We start from the raw sequence: 18869 nt of genomic DNA on the forward strand, positions 1-18869 counted from the left end.
AGTAGTAGATTTATCTAATTTATAAATAAATATGCATGTATTGGGGTGCGTGCTCAAACATTTTTACTGATAGGAGAGCACAGTCAAAAAAGTGCAGAAACTGCTGTTCTAGAGGAAGAAAGCCTAAAGAATACATAGCCACCAGGAATTGCTTTGCTGTTTCGACAAGTTATTTGACAAAGGAGAAATGTATATGTCTGGGGAAATGAGGGTGGAAATCATCTACTTAAACTTTTAAGAATGCATGTAGGTGAGAGCCAGACATTGTGTTTTCTGAGACTTGACTTTGAACAGATGTTATTTTTTTATTACCCCCATTAAATTCTAGTAGCAAATCATCCCTGTTGTTACAACTGTTCTTTTTCAGTCTATGCTGCATGAGGTTGGTTCAAGTGAAGTGGCCAGCAGCAAGTATCTCAGAACTACTGTGGTGTTTAGATGATGATGGTGAAGATAATTTGGTGTTACACATAGAGATGGCACAGCATGGATGCTGGCAGATGCAAACGTACAGTACCTGCACATTGAAACCTCAAGGAGGTTCCAGTTAAATATGTGCAAAGGGGAAGGTTGTTCTTTATCAGTGAAGTTCTACAGCTGATTCTGTGCCATTTTGAATGATTAACTTTGGGGTTTACAGCAGCCAATGCACTTGGTGTTTGTGGTTTGCTGTATAGCTGCTTTTTTGTATTTGCTGTATAGCTGCTTTTCCACTTAGCCCAAATGTTGGCTAGTGAACAGGATGTGTGAAAACAGAAAACAAAATCAAAAGAAGGAATAACCAAGTTTGAGATGAGCCTGGCTGAAGGCAGAGCTTTTCGCTGTCTTGGTCACCACTGGCTGCAGTGGCGAGCTGATGCCTCGCGCTGGGTAGGGAAGAGAGGAAGGAAGTGGATTTAGTGGAAAATTGATTGCATCTACTTGGGTTCTTTCCAGCTGAATCCTGAGTTAACTACATTCAGCCTGAACTAATTGTTGGGGAGAATTGGCTGAAATCTCACATACTTCTTAAAAGGAAAGCTAAGCATAAAAGGAACAATATCCTTATTGTACCTGAGTGCAAAAAGGAGTGTACTGTCAGGACTCTTACCTATTCAGCTCTCTCTTGAAAGCTGCTTGTGGTTTTAGTTCTACTGTGACCTAGTGCAGGAAGCTGTGGTCAGTCCACCACAAAACATCAAGGACAGTCCATTTTGGGTGGCTGATTTCTGATTATGTTTCTAATTGGCTGAGCAAGCCCCATTTCATTTCAGTAATTCAGTACGATTACAGTTTTTCAGTTTTATTTTATTTACAGCAAAGTATACTGCTGACACTGGGATGCTGACGCATACAATGCTACTGGGAGGAAGAAAGTAAACCGTTCCTGTGCAAATCCATTCTTGTTTTTCTGAGGCAACGCAGAAGATAGTTGAGGGAAATTGCTCATCTCCCTTGAGGCTCTCTTGCATGTTGCCACAGGATTGGGCTGTGTCCACTCCTTTTGCTGAACACGCTTTTATGAATAAAATATTAGGAGAGAAGGTGATGCTGCAGTTCACTCTGTGCAGAGATGACATTCAGCGGTTGATCTTGCCTTTCCAGCTCTTGATCAGATCTCTGATCATCTGCTTCAGAGCCAGGCTAAGCTATGATTTTTAGTTGAGGCTGTACTTGAATGAAGAAGAGAATAATGACTTGCAAGAAAGAACCTGGCAGCAATGGCGAGGGGTCTGCAGTGCCCTCAGTTCAACAAGTTTATAACTTTTGCTAGTTAAGTTTATCAGGTGAGGTCTCTGGTAGGTTCTTGCCCTGTCCTGAATGATGTCCAGATGGCAGTAGGGACCAAACTTTTCACTTCTTTTTTTTTTTTTTTTTTTTTCCTTCCTCCCTCCTTTCTGTTTTACTGGAATACAGTGACTTCTGGGTGTATTCCCATAGTAGTTATCTCCTGTGTGTATGACAGCCTCGTGAAGGCTGCTCATGAACTTCAGGCAGTATGGAACTCGGTGGCTTGGTCATGTTTCCTGCAGGGAGCTCACCCACAGAGTGTGAACTTTTTGAGTCAGAGGTTATCTGTTCCACCTACACGTGTCCACTTCATGTTGTACAAAGAGGACCTGAGCAGAATCTCAAAAAGCTGCTAGATAAAAATACCTGTTGTTCTGCTGATCTGTATCCTGTTCATTTCCAGGTGCAGTTGAAGACCCAGGTTTCAGGCTTCGGCTTACAAAGCTCTTCCCTAATCTAGTGGTGATGGCTGTAGAGGCTGCTTTGCTCTTTAGGATGCAACAGAAGCTTGAGATCAGCAGAGGTTTAAAACAAGAGGGAGCGCTTCATACAATGCATAATGAAATTGTGGAACTTGCCATAGGGACAGTGTGGAGGCCAAAACTATAAATGATCTCATAGAGGAATTAGACAAATTAAAGAAGGATTGGTCCAGCGAGGCCATTAAACATAATAGTTATGATGCAACCCACGGCGCAGGAAAGCCTTAAGTGCTGGCTGCTGGAAGCTGAGAGGTTATTCTTGGGAACACAGCAGCCTGTGTGAGCTCCGTTTCTAATGCTCTTTCCCATTGAGCTTCCAGTCTTGGCCAGAGCCGGAGACAGGACACGGCCCTAGATGGATCCTTGTTGCCGCCAGTATGGTGGTTCTTACTGGAGCCTGATGAAAACCACCCAGCATGTGGCACGGGCAGCAGCCAGCAAGGCTGCTCGGAAAGGTTTTGTCCTGCGGAGTCAGGGCGACTTGGGCTGGAATAGGCTGCAGTGTGGGGGGGGATTTATTTTGCCATAGAATGGGCCCGGCACTGGGGCCCTGGGGTAGTGTGATAAGACAAGTACTCTTTTAAATCCTGGCTTACAGGCAGCAGCTGGAAAAGTCTAATTCTTTGCTGATAACAAGCAGGGTCTGTGATGGAACCATGAAAGCTTCCCACAGTGGAAGCTACCTTGGGGGAAGAGCTATATCCCCATCCCTCCCAGCTTGCTGAGTGGTGGGGAGGCCTCTCATGGTTTTTACCCAGTGGTCTGTGTTGCTTTGCCATTGTTCTTCACTTTTTTTTGAATTTGAAAACCCAACCCTGAAAAAAAAAATCTTAAGTGCATTTGGAGCTTTATTACTTGTCTCTGTTAGTGTGTCTGCTTGCTAGCTTATTAAGAAAAATATTTTAAGATATATGTTAAAATATAGGCCCAAAATAGCTATTAGATCAATGCAGGCTGTGGTATTTCTGTTTTTAAATACATGCTTGGCTTATGTTTTTACAAACTCCTTTTCAATATAAGTTCTTCTGTTGGAAGTCCATGGAAATAATTTATGCTTTAACCCTGAAATTGATGGGTGGTAGGGGATAGAATAAATACATAAGTGGGAGAGAAAGGAAACATCTGCCAATTTTAACTTTTGCAAATTATATGGAAGCTTGAAAGTATCTGCGAAGTTTGTGACACGGTCTGCACAGGAACAGTTTGCCTGAGTACCAGAGGTCAGAGATCTTCTTGTTCCTGCAGCATTAAGTAACCTTTTGGTTAAATAACCTGACCGAAGAGCAGGAGGAGAGAGAAAGGATGTGAGAATTCCACACTAGAGTAAACATGGCACAGAGATTATGGATACCCTGCCAAGAAAGGTGGGGTTTTCCAGCAAGGTAACAAAAGATATTAGCTATCTGTCTACACAGTCCTGCTGGAGACTGACAGTTTAAGTCATGCAGTTAGGTTGGGGCAGAAATGTTCCCTCCACGTCCTCTCCACCCAGCCTGGGGCTTTCTGGCTTTCGTGCTGGAGAATGATGCAGAGTGGTCAGAGCAAGATACGTTGCCTGTCTCAGTGCAGAAATGCAAGTTTTTTTCGCAGCAAAGGCATACTTTCTGGATAGAAAGATCTTTCCTTCAGTGCAATAGCTGACATGAGGCAAAATCCTAGGGAAGATAATGAAGTTTTTCATTTTGACATCATGGCATGTTAAGGTAAACTGCCAAGGAGAATCGAGAGTTTACTCTGAGCTGCAAGCATGTCAAAATTATAAACTGCCTTGTTTTCATGTTTCTTACCACACATTAGTGAGTGCATAGCAAAGACGGACTTTTTTGCTGGCAAAGATAGTACCTTGGGGCAGGCCTGGAGCTTGTGTAAGTTGTGACGAATTCAGCGGTGCTGTCACGATTCACGGCAGCTGCAAATTAGCTCAGGACAGTGGTGCGTGGCGGGAGGTGTGCGGTGCCAGCACGTCCGTGTGGCAGGGGCCGGCACCCTGCTGGAGACGTGGCCCAGGACAGCGAGCAGTGCAGGGCCTGCACAACAGCCCAGAAATGGACATGATAACTGTATTATACGAGAGTGTGCTTTTGTGAGGCTCCAAGGGAGAGCAACGGTAATCGGGAGGAAGAACAGTTAACGGCCATCTGCCTCTCCAGGACAGGTCAGCCAGAGATGGAGAATGGGAATGAATACTGACTTTGTAGCCATAGTTAATTTGCACTGAAAAGCTCTTTTTCGGTGTACAAATATGAATTAGTATAGGAACTTAAACTATGGAGGAATTTTCAATTTAGATTTTAAAAATAATTTGGTTTAAATTATAATTTAAATTATATTTTAAAAAAATTTGTGCTTTCCCTGCATTGATAGTTTTAAAAAGTAAATCTCCTGGCCTCTTAAGTTTTCATTCATATCTTGCTATGTCTGCCTACCCGATGATAATATTTGATTAGAATTTGTTCACAGACTCTGAATACTCTTTCCTGAAAGAATCTATGTAAAGAGAGAAAACAATACACATCCTGTACTCCACCTTCATAGGCCTCTAGCATACGATGCCACCTTTTGTTTGCAAGAGTTTAAATTTCAAATAAAATCCCAGCATTCTTTTGAAAAAAAGGAAAGGGCCTCTCCCCTGCTTAGATTGTCAAATCCCAGACTAGCCCGGAATTGAATAGGCCAAGTCAGTGACCTCAGGCAGAAAGAATGTTGGTTATTTACGTAGGGCTTCTGCTATTTTAGCAGCAAACCTTTTCTTCTGAAAGGACAATGTATACTGTTTTGTGTTTATGGCCAAGTAAAAAGCTTGTACATTTGAGATTTGCATGGTAATAGCCTCGTAACTCAATATACAGCATCCTCAAAAATAGCAGTGCAAGGCTCTGTTTTGTCTTAGCTGGTGCAGGTCTTTTAGAGGCTTTTACAAAAGTTCTCTGAAAAACCATCCTAAAGATTCAGCTGCTTCTATGTTTGCTTTGGTGGCTTTTTTTTTTCTTTCCCCAGAGGTTTTTTGTGTGTGTGTGTGGTGGGTTTGGGGTTTTTTTGTGTATGTTTTTTTTTGTTTCATTTCGGTGTTGGTTTGGTTTGGTTTGTTTTTTCCCCAAAACCTAAAATTACACTGGATTTCTTTATGAGCCATCACACCAATGCTCAAAATATTTTGATGCATCTCAAGCTAAGCTCTGCCTGCAGCTTGAAACCACGAAAGTGTGTGTGTGTAATTCACAGACGGAGCATTTTTCCTGAAATAATGGAAGATCTTTACAGGCATTCTGGCCTGGTGGATGAGCCTGCAATTCCAAATGGTTTTTAAAGTGTGCCTTTCTCAATAGATCGTAACCATGAGGAGCTATTGTGTGAGTAGAGCACACATTTAGGATCCAATCCTGCATTCCTTAAAGTCAATGGGAGTCTGAGCGTGAAAGGAATGCAGGATTGGGTCCTGAAACAGGGGAGCAAAATTGTGTGCCAGATTGCTTTGAAAAGAAGAATACATCACATCCACAGTAGCCACTTTTTAGTGTTTCAGATTTCAAACGGCTGGAGTCTGTGAAAAGTGGCTTCTGCCAACATGCAGTATCTTCTATTCAAAGGAATTTGGCATTGATTTTTTTTTTTTTTTTTCTATCTTAAAAACCCTGAAAGCCCTAGAAATTCACCCCTCCTTTCACAAAGCCTGAGCAGCTGAGCATTGTGAGGAGGGGACGAGGCAGTGTCGGTGGGGGATGGAGGTTTCTGGGCGCCCAGGGGCTGGGGCTGCAGCACCATCCTCCTCGCCCTCCTCACCCTCCTCCTCCTCGGAGCCCCTTCTGCCACCCAGGCCCTGCGCTGCCCCAGCACCCGCCACAGAGGCTGCAGCTCCAACGCAGGACCCCGTCACGAAGAGGTTGTGCTCGCGTTGCTCGGTGGCTTTGTGCCAGCTCCCTCTAGGAGATGAAGGAGAAAAATTTAATTAACAGTTATTCAGGGACTAAGGCAGCCTCGGTGCTTCCCACTCTCGAGTGGGTGGGAGTGACAGAAACCTCGTGTAAAGAAAATCTCCGCGCAGATTTGCAGCCATAAGTCAGAGGGAGGGATGGAGAACTGCAGGCCCAAACTCACATGTGAGTAACGGAGAAATGGCAACGAAGAAAAAGTATTGCAAGCTTTTGTTTCTTTTGGCGCATCTTTAATTCCTGGCCAGATGAACCTCCGCTACAAGTGAAAGAAAACATCTCCTGGGTGAAACTCTGCATCAGTTTTATTTTGAGATGACTGGGTAGAGGAGGTAGCAGAGGTGGGTTGTTATTACTTAGTATTTTCAATGATTTGTTCCATGTTCATAAAACTTAGTATTTCTCTTGAAGTTTCAGCTCCCGGGATCACCTGGCAACTGAAAGGTTTAGCTTCCACTTTTCAGAAATAGTAGTTGTCCAGCCTGGGGGTTTGCAGAGAACAGATGGGGTTCTGGATGTTTCATTTCCCCTTCAGCTTTTGCATTGCGTTGGTCCCAGTCTCTCCGTCGATAGAACGTGTACTTGGAGAGCACACGGGCACTCTTCAGAGGGCGGCTCGCTCCTCGCACAGTAAGAAAAGCTGCAGCATCCGTGCCAGAGTTCAGGTTAAGGCTGGGGACGGTGGTTCCCATCGTGGTGCCCCGTGCTGCCGTGACGGTGGCCGCAGGCCCTACGGGAGATGGCCTGGGTACCAGCTGCCCCCGCACAGGCTTGGCCATGGGCCACATGGTGGCACGTGGGGTGTACAAGCGTGTTTGGGTGCTGCGTGCATTCGGGAGTGTGGGCAGCCCACGGATGGCCACTGCAGACCGGCTCTGATCAGAGCAGCCCCAGACCTGTGCCAGGGGCTTTTGCAAAACAAAATTACCAGGTTTGGCCTGGTAAAGTTTATGTTTCTGTTGAGCAGCAATGGAGAATGTGGCCGCGGGCGGGCGGCAGGCACTTGGATACGTTTACTCAGCCCAGGCCACCTTGTGTCTGGATCCACTCGTACAGGGCTTTGGGGCGATACATGGCAATTTTCCTTCCTTATTATGGTAGCTGGAAAATACTTGAGCAAATCTTGTTGCATATTAATCCTGCATGTATGTTGGCATGTCGCTTTAGTCTCACTACTTTGAGAGACGGTCACTTGAGGTGCTAACATGAGACTGGTAACGATGCTGGTGTCACATCAGTCACTGCAGAGATGGCGTCTGAAGCAGTTAACAAGCAATTAGGTCCATGTTTAGCATTGCCGTCTAAAACAGGGACAGTTCTGTGGTCATTCAGGCATGAAGAGCCAGGGGCTGCCATGCTCAGAAAGCTGTGCGAGTCGTGGACCAAAGCTTCCCGAGCGCAGAGATTCTCACCGAGTGTCCCGTTCAGCCTTAGAACTGACAATTCATAAAATGAGAAGAGGAAGAAATCCCAGTGAAAGAAGCAACGTGATATGCATTTCTCCCTGTTAAAGAAGGATGCTGCGCATTTGTATTGCTGCTATGAGACAAACCAGGAGCGTGTGGTGCCGCTTCCCAGCAGGAACAGCGTGCGGCCGTGCCAAGGGCTTGAGCAAGCCCCCAAAGCAGGGCAGACAGAGCCATCCCGCCTGGTCCTGCTGTTGCCTGCACCTCTCGCTGCCTGCGCCTCTCGCTGCCTGCGCCTCTCGCTGCCTGCGCCTCTCGCTGCCTGCGCCTCTCTCGCTGCCTGCGCCTCTCGCTGCCTGCGCCTCTCGCTGCCTGCGCCTCTCGCTGCCTGCGCCTCTCGCTGCCTGCGCCTCTCTCGCTGCCTGCGCCTCTCGCTGCCTGCGCCTCTCGCTGCCTGCGCCTCGCTCGCTGCCTGCGCCTCTCGCTGCCTGCGCCTCTCGCTGCCTGCGCCTCTCTCGCTGCCTGCGCCTCTCGCTGCCTGCGCCTCTCGCTGCCTGCGCCTCTCGCTGCCTGCGCCTCTCGCTGCCTGCACCTCTCTCGCTGCCTGCGCCTCTCGCTGCCTGCGCCTCTCGCTGCCTGCGCCTCTCGCTGCCTGCGCCTCTCGCTGCCTGCACCTCTCTCGCTGCCTGCGCCTCTCGCTGCCTGCGCCTCTCGCTGCCTGCGCCTCTCGCTGCCTGCGCCGCTCGCTGCCTGCGCCTCTCGCTGCCTGCGCCTCTCGCTGCCTGCGCCTCTCTCGCTGCCTGCACCTCTCGCTGCCTGCGCCTCTCGCTGCCTGCGCCGCTCGCTGCCTGCGCCTCTCACTGCCTGCGCGGGGGCTCCTGGAGGGCCCGTTCCCCATGGGAGAAGCAGCAGCAGAGCCGAGGTCTGTGCTTGTGTGTGGTCAGACCTACCCAGGCATGTCCCCAGCCAACAGGAATAGCAGGTACTTTAATAATACTCTGTGGGAATAGCTTGGGCTGCGCAGGCTTTTAATTATCTCTGATTTAACGAATTTCTTATCTTTAGCAGTGATACCTACAGCTGAACTGTTCAATTGCACCGCATACGGGGACATTTTAATTACATTTTCTTACTAAAATACAGTCCTGTTGTTGCACACAGCTGTAATTTTAGAAATAACAAGGACATTATTAGTCATCTCACACTTTATTCCGTCTAGCGCTGAAACTTTCCCACATGAAGTTATGAGAAGGGGCACATATATCACGAGATATCACAAGAGAGATCGTGATGGTGAGGAGGTATGCTGGTGTATTTTTCTCAGCGTGCTGGTAGTCTCAGGGACGCGCCAGGCGTTATCTGAGAGGCGAGGCTGGGGCTGCAGCATTCCCATTATGTCAGAGGGGAGCTGTTTGTTTTTAAGTAGCGTCAGACACTGAGACAATGCAGGCTTCTATCATGAACTTGCTTACACTACAATGCTAGTAAATCATGATTATTGCCCAACAGTTGGGTGTTTTTAATCATCAAAGTACTTAAAATATTATAATAATGCTTGGCACTTTTCAACTTCAAAGCACGGTGCAAACAGTAATTAGGTCTAATAGCCATGCTGTGACAGTGAGACACTGCTCTCTCCTGTCTTACAAAGGTGAGGGGGTGGCAGACCCCCGGTGGGGTTGCGTCATCCCATGTGAGACTGGAGAAATGCCACTGAAGGCTGAGACTTGATAAACTCACCTCCCTTTAGGCAGATACCCACTGCCGGCAGGGAGGGCTCTGAAGATGCTTTCCGGGCTAGTGCGGATGGGGCAGGACATTTTCAGTGCTCTTTCGGAGCACCTCCTCAAGACGTAAAGCCCGGTCTGAGTCACATTTTGTTCCATGAGGGCCTGGAGCAGCTTTTGAAACAGCATTGGAAAAAGTTTTGCCCCATCTTGGCTTCCTGGTTGGTGTGCTTTCACCAAGCAGTGAAGTGTTGTGGAGACCGGAGAGAATAATTGTGGACAGCGTGTGTCAACTGTGGGTCATTTTGCCTTTTACAAGTCAAATTTTTTGAGTTGAGTCCTTTTGCTAAAGCAACAGCTCTCCTGTTCCGTCCTTTTAGTTTGCAAAACGTAGGGGAGAAAAACTGTGCAGGAAGTAATTGCTAGACACATTTAAATACCAGAGATTCACACACTGGTTAAATGTGAAAACTGATATTAAAAACCTAGAGCTGATTCTTATTTTATATATCTTTTAAAGTTCCAGAAGCCTGCTTTCTTTTGGATGTTTGTCATGTTGGTTGCAAACACCAGTTGTGATCGTTCCTTGCGATCGGCGCAATTTCTAACTTGCATTTTATTAACTTCTAGAATATCTGCATGAAACTTTGCGCTCTTTGCTGAAGCATTTGTGAGGTCTCTGCCTCCCACCGGAGGTGATGGAACCCCCTTAACCCTGGTGCTTGCTACCCCTCAGATGTGTGAGTGCCAGTCAAGAAATGTAAAAACCACTTGCAACAAGCATCAGTTGTCACTGCGGGCATATAAGCTTTATTTTCTACAGTAAGACAAGGCTCTAAAGAGCACTCAGGGAGAAAAGCGCTTCCCTGTGAAAGCTGGTGTTAGTGCGTGTGGGTGCAGGCTGGGCGGCTTCTGCCCCGTCCCGTGGTCCCCCCGAGTTCCCGGCTGACCTGCTGCTCCTCCGGCCGGGTGTGAAACCGCGTCTGTGCCTCGCTGCTGTTGAAAACTGGTCTGGCAGGGCGGACGTGCCAAGGTGGGTATCCAGCAGGAGGAGGAAAGGAGCACGGTGTTTGTGAAAGCCCGTACTGGTGAACTCTGTGCTAGGCTGCTCATTATAACTTAACTGCTCATTGTTATTATAATGAGCTATCAGCAAGTTGCATCAAGTTTTGTCAGAAACTCTTGACTTTTTTTGTTTCCCTATTATGAAAGCAAATAGTAACCCAGGCTTGGCTATACTCAGTCATTCAAAGAAAAGCCAGGCAGCAGGTTCTGCTGCCAGTGGGCAGGATGATATTACCTTGTCTAGCTGGCCAGGCGCTTGACTCAGCTGGCTGAAGCAGCGTTTGTTTTTTTTTAACTTGTAATCTCTGCCTGATTGACGAGAATAGGTTACAGCTACACAGGACAGGCTGGTGCTGTGCAGGCCCCCGAGTTACTCCAGGACCTCAAGATGCGAAACCGCCTTGTCCAGCACATGGAGCTGGGGGCAGGTACCCGACCTTGAGGTGTTTGAGGTACCAACCTGCATCTCCTTGGGCTTTCTCCCTCCTGGGCTGCAACTGCCCGTACCTTCCTCTTGATTGCAAGTTGCCCAGGCACTTGCAGAGTTTGGTGTTTGACCGTGTTCAATGCTGTCATTAAGCAAACTCTTCTGGAGGGCAAATAGAATGGATGTTCTTGCCTTTATATCTAAAATGCAGTATGTACAAGGCAATATAGTGCAGCCACGGCTGTTTGTATGATAACTTGCTGTTTCTTGTTTATGAGATAATTATTGTATGATCCTTGAATGAAATTCTTCTAAGGTAAAAGGCCTATCTTATTAATTATTGCTAATAATAGTAATTATCATGTGAGCAAGCTGCTTGCCTGCTTTATGAGTTTAGGCAAGTCGGTTCCCTGTTAGGTAACTTGTTTTTTACAGCTGTAAAATGGGGAAAATAGTATTTTTCCTGACTTTGAAAGGCGTTGCTGTGTGAGCGCCATGTAGAACAGAGCTGTTTTTACGCCGTGGCTGTGTGGAAGGGCAGGCCCGCGGTCTGCGCTCGGCGGCGGGGCGTGCAGAGCGCGCCGTGAGCGCGGGCAGGGGCTCACAAGTTGGGCAGTGGCTGAGATGGCAGCTCGCAGCTCTGCTGGGGTGGGGTGAGGTTGTTTCGTGTTGCAGGGCAATCGGCCACCAAACGCATCTGATAAGCATCTTCGAGAGCCAGTCCAAAACATCGGGTTTGCCTCGTTTGCTCTGGGTTGTAGGCTTCCCACTCCTTCCCGGTCTGGGAGAGCTCTGACTCCATGGGCTTCTTCCAGTAATGCTGTGCTAAGGAAACGAAAGGAGTGGGATTAGGGACATTTCTGTCAACCTGAGCACTTCCAGGCTCGGCACACTGGGATACAAAGCAGGCTGTACGGGTCCTTGAGCACCTTCTGCAGTGCCGCGGGAGATGCTGATGCCTCCACAAATTAGGGCGTTCCTTTCCTGCAGAGATCCTTCCAGCGATGGAGTTCAGGATTTGTCCCTAATTATCTCTGCTGCTTCTAACCGTAATGGGGGTGTGCTGAGGGTGATGGCCAGGGCTTCTCCACCTGAAGCAAACACTCCGGCTCTGCACCAGCAGTGTCTGTGTGAGCAAGGTGGAAGTGCTGCATCAGCACGTCCAAGGCAAGTCCCTGTCCTGAGTGCAGCCACTTCATTTCCACCCCATCTAACAACAGGCTGGGTCTGGAAGAGCCAACATGTCCTTTAAAAAGCCATTATGGCTTCTTTCCTTTTCTTCCCACCCTTCCATTTACTCTTCCTTTACCTTTCACTGGAGAGGTTTACAAACAGCTTGGGTAAGCAGGAGGGAAGAGCTAAAGGTGGTTGCTTCTGCAGCAGTCAAGAGAGGCCCCGTGACCCCCTCATTGCCGTCCCAGCCCCGTGCTTTGTTTCGGTGATGTGTAGGATGGACCAGTTTTACCGACGAGTTTACCTCGGAGGAGAGGAGCAGGCTCAGCGTGTTGCCCACAGCACCAGGTCCCCACCAGAGCCACCAGGCGTCTAGAAAGACAAACAAGAGCTGACTCCGCCTACCAGCAGTATGGAGACAGCAGCCTGTGAGATCGACAGCCCAAGAATGTGCACACAAAAGAAGCATTTCCCTCGGCCACGACAGTAAAACCGCCAGACAACCACATGCAGCATGTGATTTCCCAAAAGCATCAGCCCAGACCCCAACTTCTTTGTGCCACACACTTTCCCAGGATCGGATCGCAGTGGCAACGTGTAAAAGGCACTTTCAAGCACTGAAAATTAATCATATTTTCCTCAACTTTGTTTATGGAAACTGTGGAGAGCACTCCTGCCCATCTGTGCTTGGCCAGCTGGCTCAGCCCGCCGGCCCTCAGAGTCAAACCCTCCGCAAAGATCTGCCGTGTTTATGGTGGAGCTGCTACTCTGCCTCGCTGAGAGATGCCCAGGCTTGTTCTGCGGAGTGAAAGCTTTGGCAGTGACCTGGCAGGGGTGGCCTGTTGACCTGTAGATGCAGAGCCTCTTGCCCCCCCTTGCTCTGCGTGGCTGCTAACGCAGCCGGTACGCAGCCCCTCGTAGGCACCGTGCCTCCTGCTTGCCAAGGCTGCAAATGGCTTGCGGGGGCACCCGAACGTTTGGGGGCTTTGGCCGGTGGGACCCTGGCACAGCCTGGGAGTGAGTCAGGATGAGCGTGGTTTCCCTTCTCCCTCTCTGCTTTTACACGGGCAAAATGGTGTTGCTTCCAATGGAGCGGCTCTGGTGTAAGACTGATCTGCCGTATCTGAAAACTGGTTGGGCTCAGTGGTTTCTGAATTCCTGGTTTTAATCCTTTGTGTTGGGACTCTCTGGAGTCTACTGTGCATTTCTTAGCAGTAAAAGGAGCCATCAGTTAACGATGATCACAGGCTCTGTCAGTAGAGTTCCGCAAGCAGTAATGAAATGGCAAATGTTCAAACTTGAAAATGAAATCTCTTGTTTTCAGTGTGATTTTCCTGCCCTTCTGTCCATCATGTGTGCCTTGTACCGCTCCAGTATTGCAGGCAGCTGTGGGGGTAGCTGCTGTAGCATTGATCCGTGTATTAATATTTTTAAACGTGACAGGAACATCTATATGCAGTATCCCTTGCTTGGTCCTTTGGAGACAAACACATCGCAGATGTTGATTGCAGGGGATGTATGCCTGCTGGGATTTCATCTGCTAAGAAAATTTTCCCAATTTGCAAATGAGCGTTTCCCCCCCGAATAATAATTTTGGGGCTTAGATTTCAAATTTTCGGGAACTGGTTTCAGCTGGGTTCCTGCACTTAGAAGTAAATTTTAGTTGATAAGGAATTTGTTAAGGCAGAGCCTAACCCTCACCCGTGTCTCTGGATGGATCCTCCGGAGAGGAGAGGAGCCAGGGGTGGGCCACGCGGACGGGCGCAGCGGGGCGGGCTTCTCACTTTGCATCCCGAGCGACTGGGTTTGGGGACGGAGCACAAAATTCTGACAGTTCCGTATTTTAACAGGGAGAAGACTACGAGGAAAAGCGTTCTACAATGTCAATGGCAAGGTGTACTGTGAAGAAGACTTCCTAGTAAGTAAGATTTCAGGCATTTTCAAATTGTTTTTAAACCAAATTGTTCTTTTATATTGGCTTGTTTGCTTTGAGAAGCCATTTAGTCATTTGGGGCCTCCTGCCAGTGCTGGAATTGGGAAGCATTTACCACTAACTCTCCATACAGGCAGGATCAGGCCCTTGGTTTGAAGTGGTGGCTCTGAAACCAAATACATAACTGTCCATAAGCCGTCACAAAGTGTAAATTATGAGAATAAACACTGGAGCTGCTCAAGCCTGGGACTTGAATCGCAGCCACAAAGCCTCGCCTGCCAAGCTGGAGCTCAAAGTCAAACATCTGGGGAATACCAATCATAACAAGAGGGGAGACGTTTTTGACTGGAGCGCGTCATCGCTGTGCACAATGTTGCTTTGTTGTAGGCTCAGTTTTAATCACTGCTTTGCTCGGAGTGATGTGGAGCCGCATTGTGATTAGCTAAAAACTGTTAGCCACGGAGGAGCAACTAATTTTCTCTCTATGCACCCAGAGCTTTTATAAATGCTTTACTTTAATAGAGACTGAGTCATGAAAAGAAAAATGAAGCTTGTTGCTGAGCCATGTTGTTCCAAAAATAAAATATTTGTGCAGTTAAGGGTAAGGATTGTGCAGTACACAGAGAATTATTTGATAAGTGGCAGACCATTTATAATTAAGATTAAGAGGATGGCGTGCCCGGGAATTGAAATTAGAGAGGAATGATATGTTTTTTAGCTTAGAGGATGATGAATTGGAGAATCAACACGTTGAATTTATACCACCTTTATTTATTGATACACCATTAGTTTAGAAGCTTGAGTCTCCCAGAATGACTTTCCATTTCTAATGAATAGATGGCCATGCTTTTGGCAAAGGAATTATTCAAAGGATATTCCACAACAAAAATGCAACTGGCAGTTCAGAGTGTGCAAATGCGTTTCTCATCAATCTAATCCATAAAAATAATGGAAATTCCTAAAATATAAGCCATATTTACCTTCATGTGTTACACCTTTACTCAGCCTACCACAGCTGGAGCCTGTTGAAAAGAACAAATTGTGTTTTGTGCAGAAAGTAAGTTTCTTGCTATAATTGAGATGTGTTACTGTTTTGCTTGCATTTTGGAGAGAAAAATCATGTTTTCTCCCATGCTTTTTTCGGCTCTTTCTTTCCTGTGTTACCTCAGAAGCACAGGGAGAAAGGAGAAGAGGTGGAATGTGAGGCGGAGGGGCTCAAACCTTTGAGGATTTTATTTTGAACTGTGTTGGAATGTACTTTCCCAACGATCAAAACCTTTCATCCAGACTTTATGACATGATTGTTGTTATTAGCTTGTAATTTCAGCCTAAACACGAGAATTGTAATTGTAAACGTAAAAATCTCAATCTTTTGGAGAACATTCAGTTTTTGGGGAGGGGGAACCTCTTTAGTTCTTAGGCATGTTCTGTACTAGGCTTTCCCAAGAAAACTGAGGTTAAGGACCTGAAAGGAATAAACAAGTTAGGGAACTGTTGGGACATTTCAGGCACAGGTTTAAAAGCCCAAAACTCCCACAAGTGTGTCTAAGCACATTCCTAGAAAGACAGGAGAGAAGCAGATGAATGGACTCACTGCTGCATAAGTCAGCAAAAGAAATCAAATTCTGATGTTGGCCCTCCCAGTGTTAAGCCAGCTGCTTCTCAGAAAGAGGTTTCATCTTCTCTGAGCTTCCCCTGAGCACACATCATTGCAAGAATAATAGGAATTGTCTTGTTTCCCTAGTAAAATAAAGTCTATTTTAGACTTCTGTGGATAGAGAAAGCCTGAAGCTTTTCTCAAAGTCAGAGGAAAAGGCTGCAGAGTAGCAATTTAAAAGGAAGTGATTTTAACTCCTTCATATTCCCAGGTCTTGCTCCTAACCACTTGAAAAACCCAATCCTCTCTAAAAAGAGGTGTTCTCAGTTCGAAGCAGAGCGCCAAATGCTTTTTGTGTATAACTGCGAATTTCAGTCTATACTGTAGCTCCAAATCTCAGTTCAGTTTTTATGTCTGGATTCCCTGCTGACAGTACGGTAGTGGGATGTTAGGGGAGTTAAAGACTGGGGGCAGGGTGTAAAAAAAAAAAAAAAAAAAAAAAAAAAAAAAAAAAAAAATTTTTTTTTTAATTGCTTGAGGGTGAGTGAGGCTGATCTTGCACTCTGTCCTCCGACCACGACCATGCAAGCTTTGCAGGCCGAGAAGAGAGCGCCAGCAGAGCTATAGGAGCTGCTGTGCCTTACAGCAGACTGTGGAGTCCCACAGCCCTGAACCCACAGGTTTCAGGGAGATGTGCCTGCTCCCTCCTGTCCCATTGCAGCTGTGAGCACACACTCCTGCCTTCACCATTCTTGCACTGGCAGACTTGTCTTTTAGGGAAGAATGGATATTATTATTGGTTTCTTCTTATTGTAACTATTATAAATGTTTAACGTCCTATATATGTCAGCATTTTAGTTCTTCCGCAATGCCGCTGTGTTCTGTGTCAGAACGGAGCAGCCTCCAGAGCTGTAGTTGATGGCTCATACCTGTCTCTTTAACTCCCACTCACACAAGACAGATCAGCTCTTTCTCTCTATTAAAGGTGATAACGGATTTCTCTGCAATATTATGGGTGGTCCTTGAAGCCAAGACCTTGCGAAAAGCCATTATTTGGTCCCTATAAATATTGTGTTTTAAGAGCAGGGCTCGCCCTCCTTGGCTGAACCGTCCCTGTGAGGTTCAGCAGAGGGCTGGTCCCGGCTCCGGGATGTGTCGCTTCCACCCCAGGGCAGGTGCACTTCAGCGATTAAATGCTGTGTTGGTCACATTTTTTAAGAGAGCTCAGTTGTCACTTAAAGCATAGCAATTGCCAGAGAGTTTTGGCTACCAAGTTGTTTCAAAAAAATTGGTCTGTGAAAGTGTGACATGAGGAGCTGCTAGCATCAGGCAGTCAAAAACTGGCCCTTTCTTTGAAAAGCGCCTTTGATTTCTGGACAAGAAGTGTTAGAGAAATGTAGATGTTATCATTCATTATGAGCAATTTCCACTGTGCAGCCATAAAGCTATCCAAAGTGCAGAGACACCCATCAAAACCTTTGGCAATAGCCGCAAGGTACATTCTTCTAGCAAATAGTTTTCCCACATGTTTGCTCTTACTGAGGGCACAGATTATCTTTCTCAGAATCAGGCGGCTTATTTTCCTCCTCCTTTCCAGGGAAGAAGTGCTAGAAGTTTTTAGACCCACTCGTGGAATTGTAGGTGGGGAAGGGAGGCCACATGCCGCAGTCGTCCTCGTGAGAATGGGGCTGATCTTCTGTGTGTGGGGCTGGGAATGGATGGGTGAGGGATGGTAAACCCTTACCACCTGGAGGACGTGGCATATGTCTTCCTTCATGCTTAAACCCAAACCATATTGGATAAATGTAATGAATGAATCAGATTAAAAAAAAAAAATCCAGAGTTAACTCCGCTTGTGCCTAAGCATGGCGTAGAGATTGCCTAATCTGTGCAATTTCCAGTCGGAGCACTTCAGTAGCGATAAGGCATGTTACTGAGTGTAAGGAGTAAAAAGAACAAAACCAAACCCCCAGACTTTTCACTGCTTTGCTTCAGCTCCAGCGAAAATCCAGTTATTATTTTTCATGCCACCTTAAGGTACCAAGTCCAGCAATATCCAAGTCTTGCCTCAGCCCTATTAAAATAGTTATTTCATGAAAGGAAATAAAACAAATGACAGTTTAATCCTTCCCTGAAAGCTCTTAGGACACAGATAGCTAACTAGCCATAACAGGGACACTGTTCCTGGTGAAGTGAACAAAAAATAAATGCCTTACTGTATAATAAATAATCCCAGGCAGATGTTCTTGTTCCATTTTGCTGATATATTGCTGCATAATCATGGGTGAAGGAAAAATAGCTCAATAATTTTAATTTGTCTTTCCTTTTCAATGCTTAAATATCATGTAAAGAAATCTAAAAGAAATTACTGTTTTTCTTGGCGAAAAAACCTAAAAATGTCACCAAAGCAGACGAGAATCTTAGATGTATTATCTCTCTTTTGTTTTTCTTTTTTTTCTTTTTGATAGACTTTTTCTCTTGAGGTAATGAATGTTATTGAGTAAGGGTCCAGCAGGGGTTAAGAAATGAGAGAATTTCCCTCCAGGGAAGAGATGAGAGGGAAAATGAACCTCGTGACAGATGTTACTTACATTGCTTAATGCACTACTGGAAGACACTGGGATGCTCTGGAAATAACCTGTTACAGACACCACAAGCTGCAGTGCATAGCATTAAGGTCATCCAAAACTTCCCCTTTTAAAAGTATCTCTTTACCGTCTTATAACTTTGCCAAATTTAATCATTTAGGCTGAACTTCTTCACGCCGGGTTTTTGCCTCTGGCTAACTTCGCTGTCGTTAGTTGTTGAAAGTTTCATCTAAAGCCGTTCATCTACTTCAGTGAGTAAGACTGGAGGAGGAGCTGTCACTTTGCCCATAAATCCTCGAAGAGGCTCCAAAACTTCATTTTGCACATGCCAACCGTACAGAGAGGCTTAGCGCATCGGAAGCCTCCAGGAGGCCTTTGGGTGTCCGGTTGTGCCCTGGCCAGCCCCGAGGGTGCCCAGCTCGCATGGGGTTGGGTGCTGGTGCCGCGGGGGCTCCCTCCCGCGGGGCAGCTGGGGCTGAGGCTGTGGCGGGAGGGCAGGCAGCCCGTGGCCCAGCACGGCGAGCCGCCTCTCCAGCCTTCCTTTGCCTCCATCCAGCCTGCTGGGGTTTCTGATCCTTCTCTCCCCCACACCAGTGACTGGTACCTGCTCAGGACACCACCCTCCCTGCTCCACAACTGGCCAGTGCAACACAAAAGCTGGCTGCAGAGAACACACAGGGCCTTGTCTGGAAACCTCCCAGCGATGTTAAAAATGTGAGAGGATCAGTGTGTGCAGGAGTGGTAGGGAGGTGACAAATGCAAATGATCAGCC

At 46.8% G+C, this 18869-nt stretch overlaps 1 protein-coding gene across 1 annotated transcript in view; it reads left to right on the forward strand.

The window, feature by feature from the left end:
* The window catches only part of WTIP (WT1 interacting protein), an 85391-nt gene that overhangs the window by 47195 nt on the left and 19327 nt on the right, over window positions 1–18869 (forward strand). Inside the window, exon 3 of the mRNA XM_065641107.1 lies at window positions 13830–13897. Within this exon, the coding sequence (XP_065497179.1) occupies window positions 13830–13897 (68 nt within the window). The remainder of the gene's footprint in view (window positions 1–13829; window positions 13898–18869) is intronic.

The sequence above is a fragment of the Caloenas nicobarica genome, chromosome 9 (genome assembly GCF_036013445.1).
Source record: "Caloenas nicobarica isolate bCalNic1 chromosome 9, bCalNic1.hap1, whole genome shotgun sequence".
Classification (NCBI taxonomy): domain Eukaryota; kingdom Metazoa; phylum Chordata; class Aves; order Columbiformes; family Columbidae; genus Caloenas; species Caloenas nicobarica.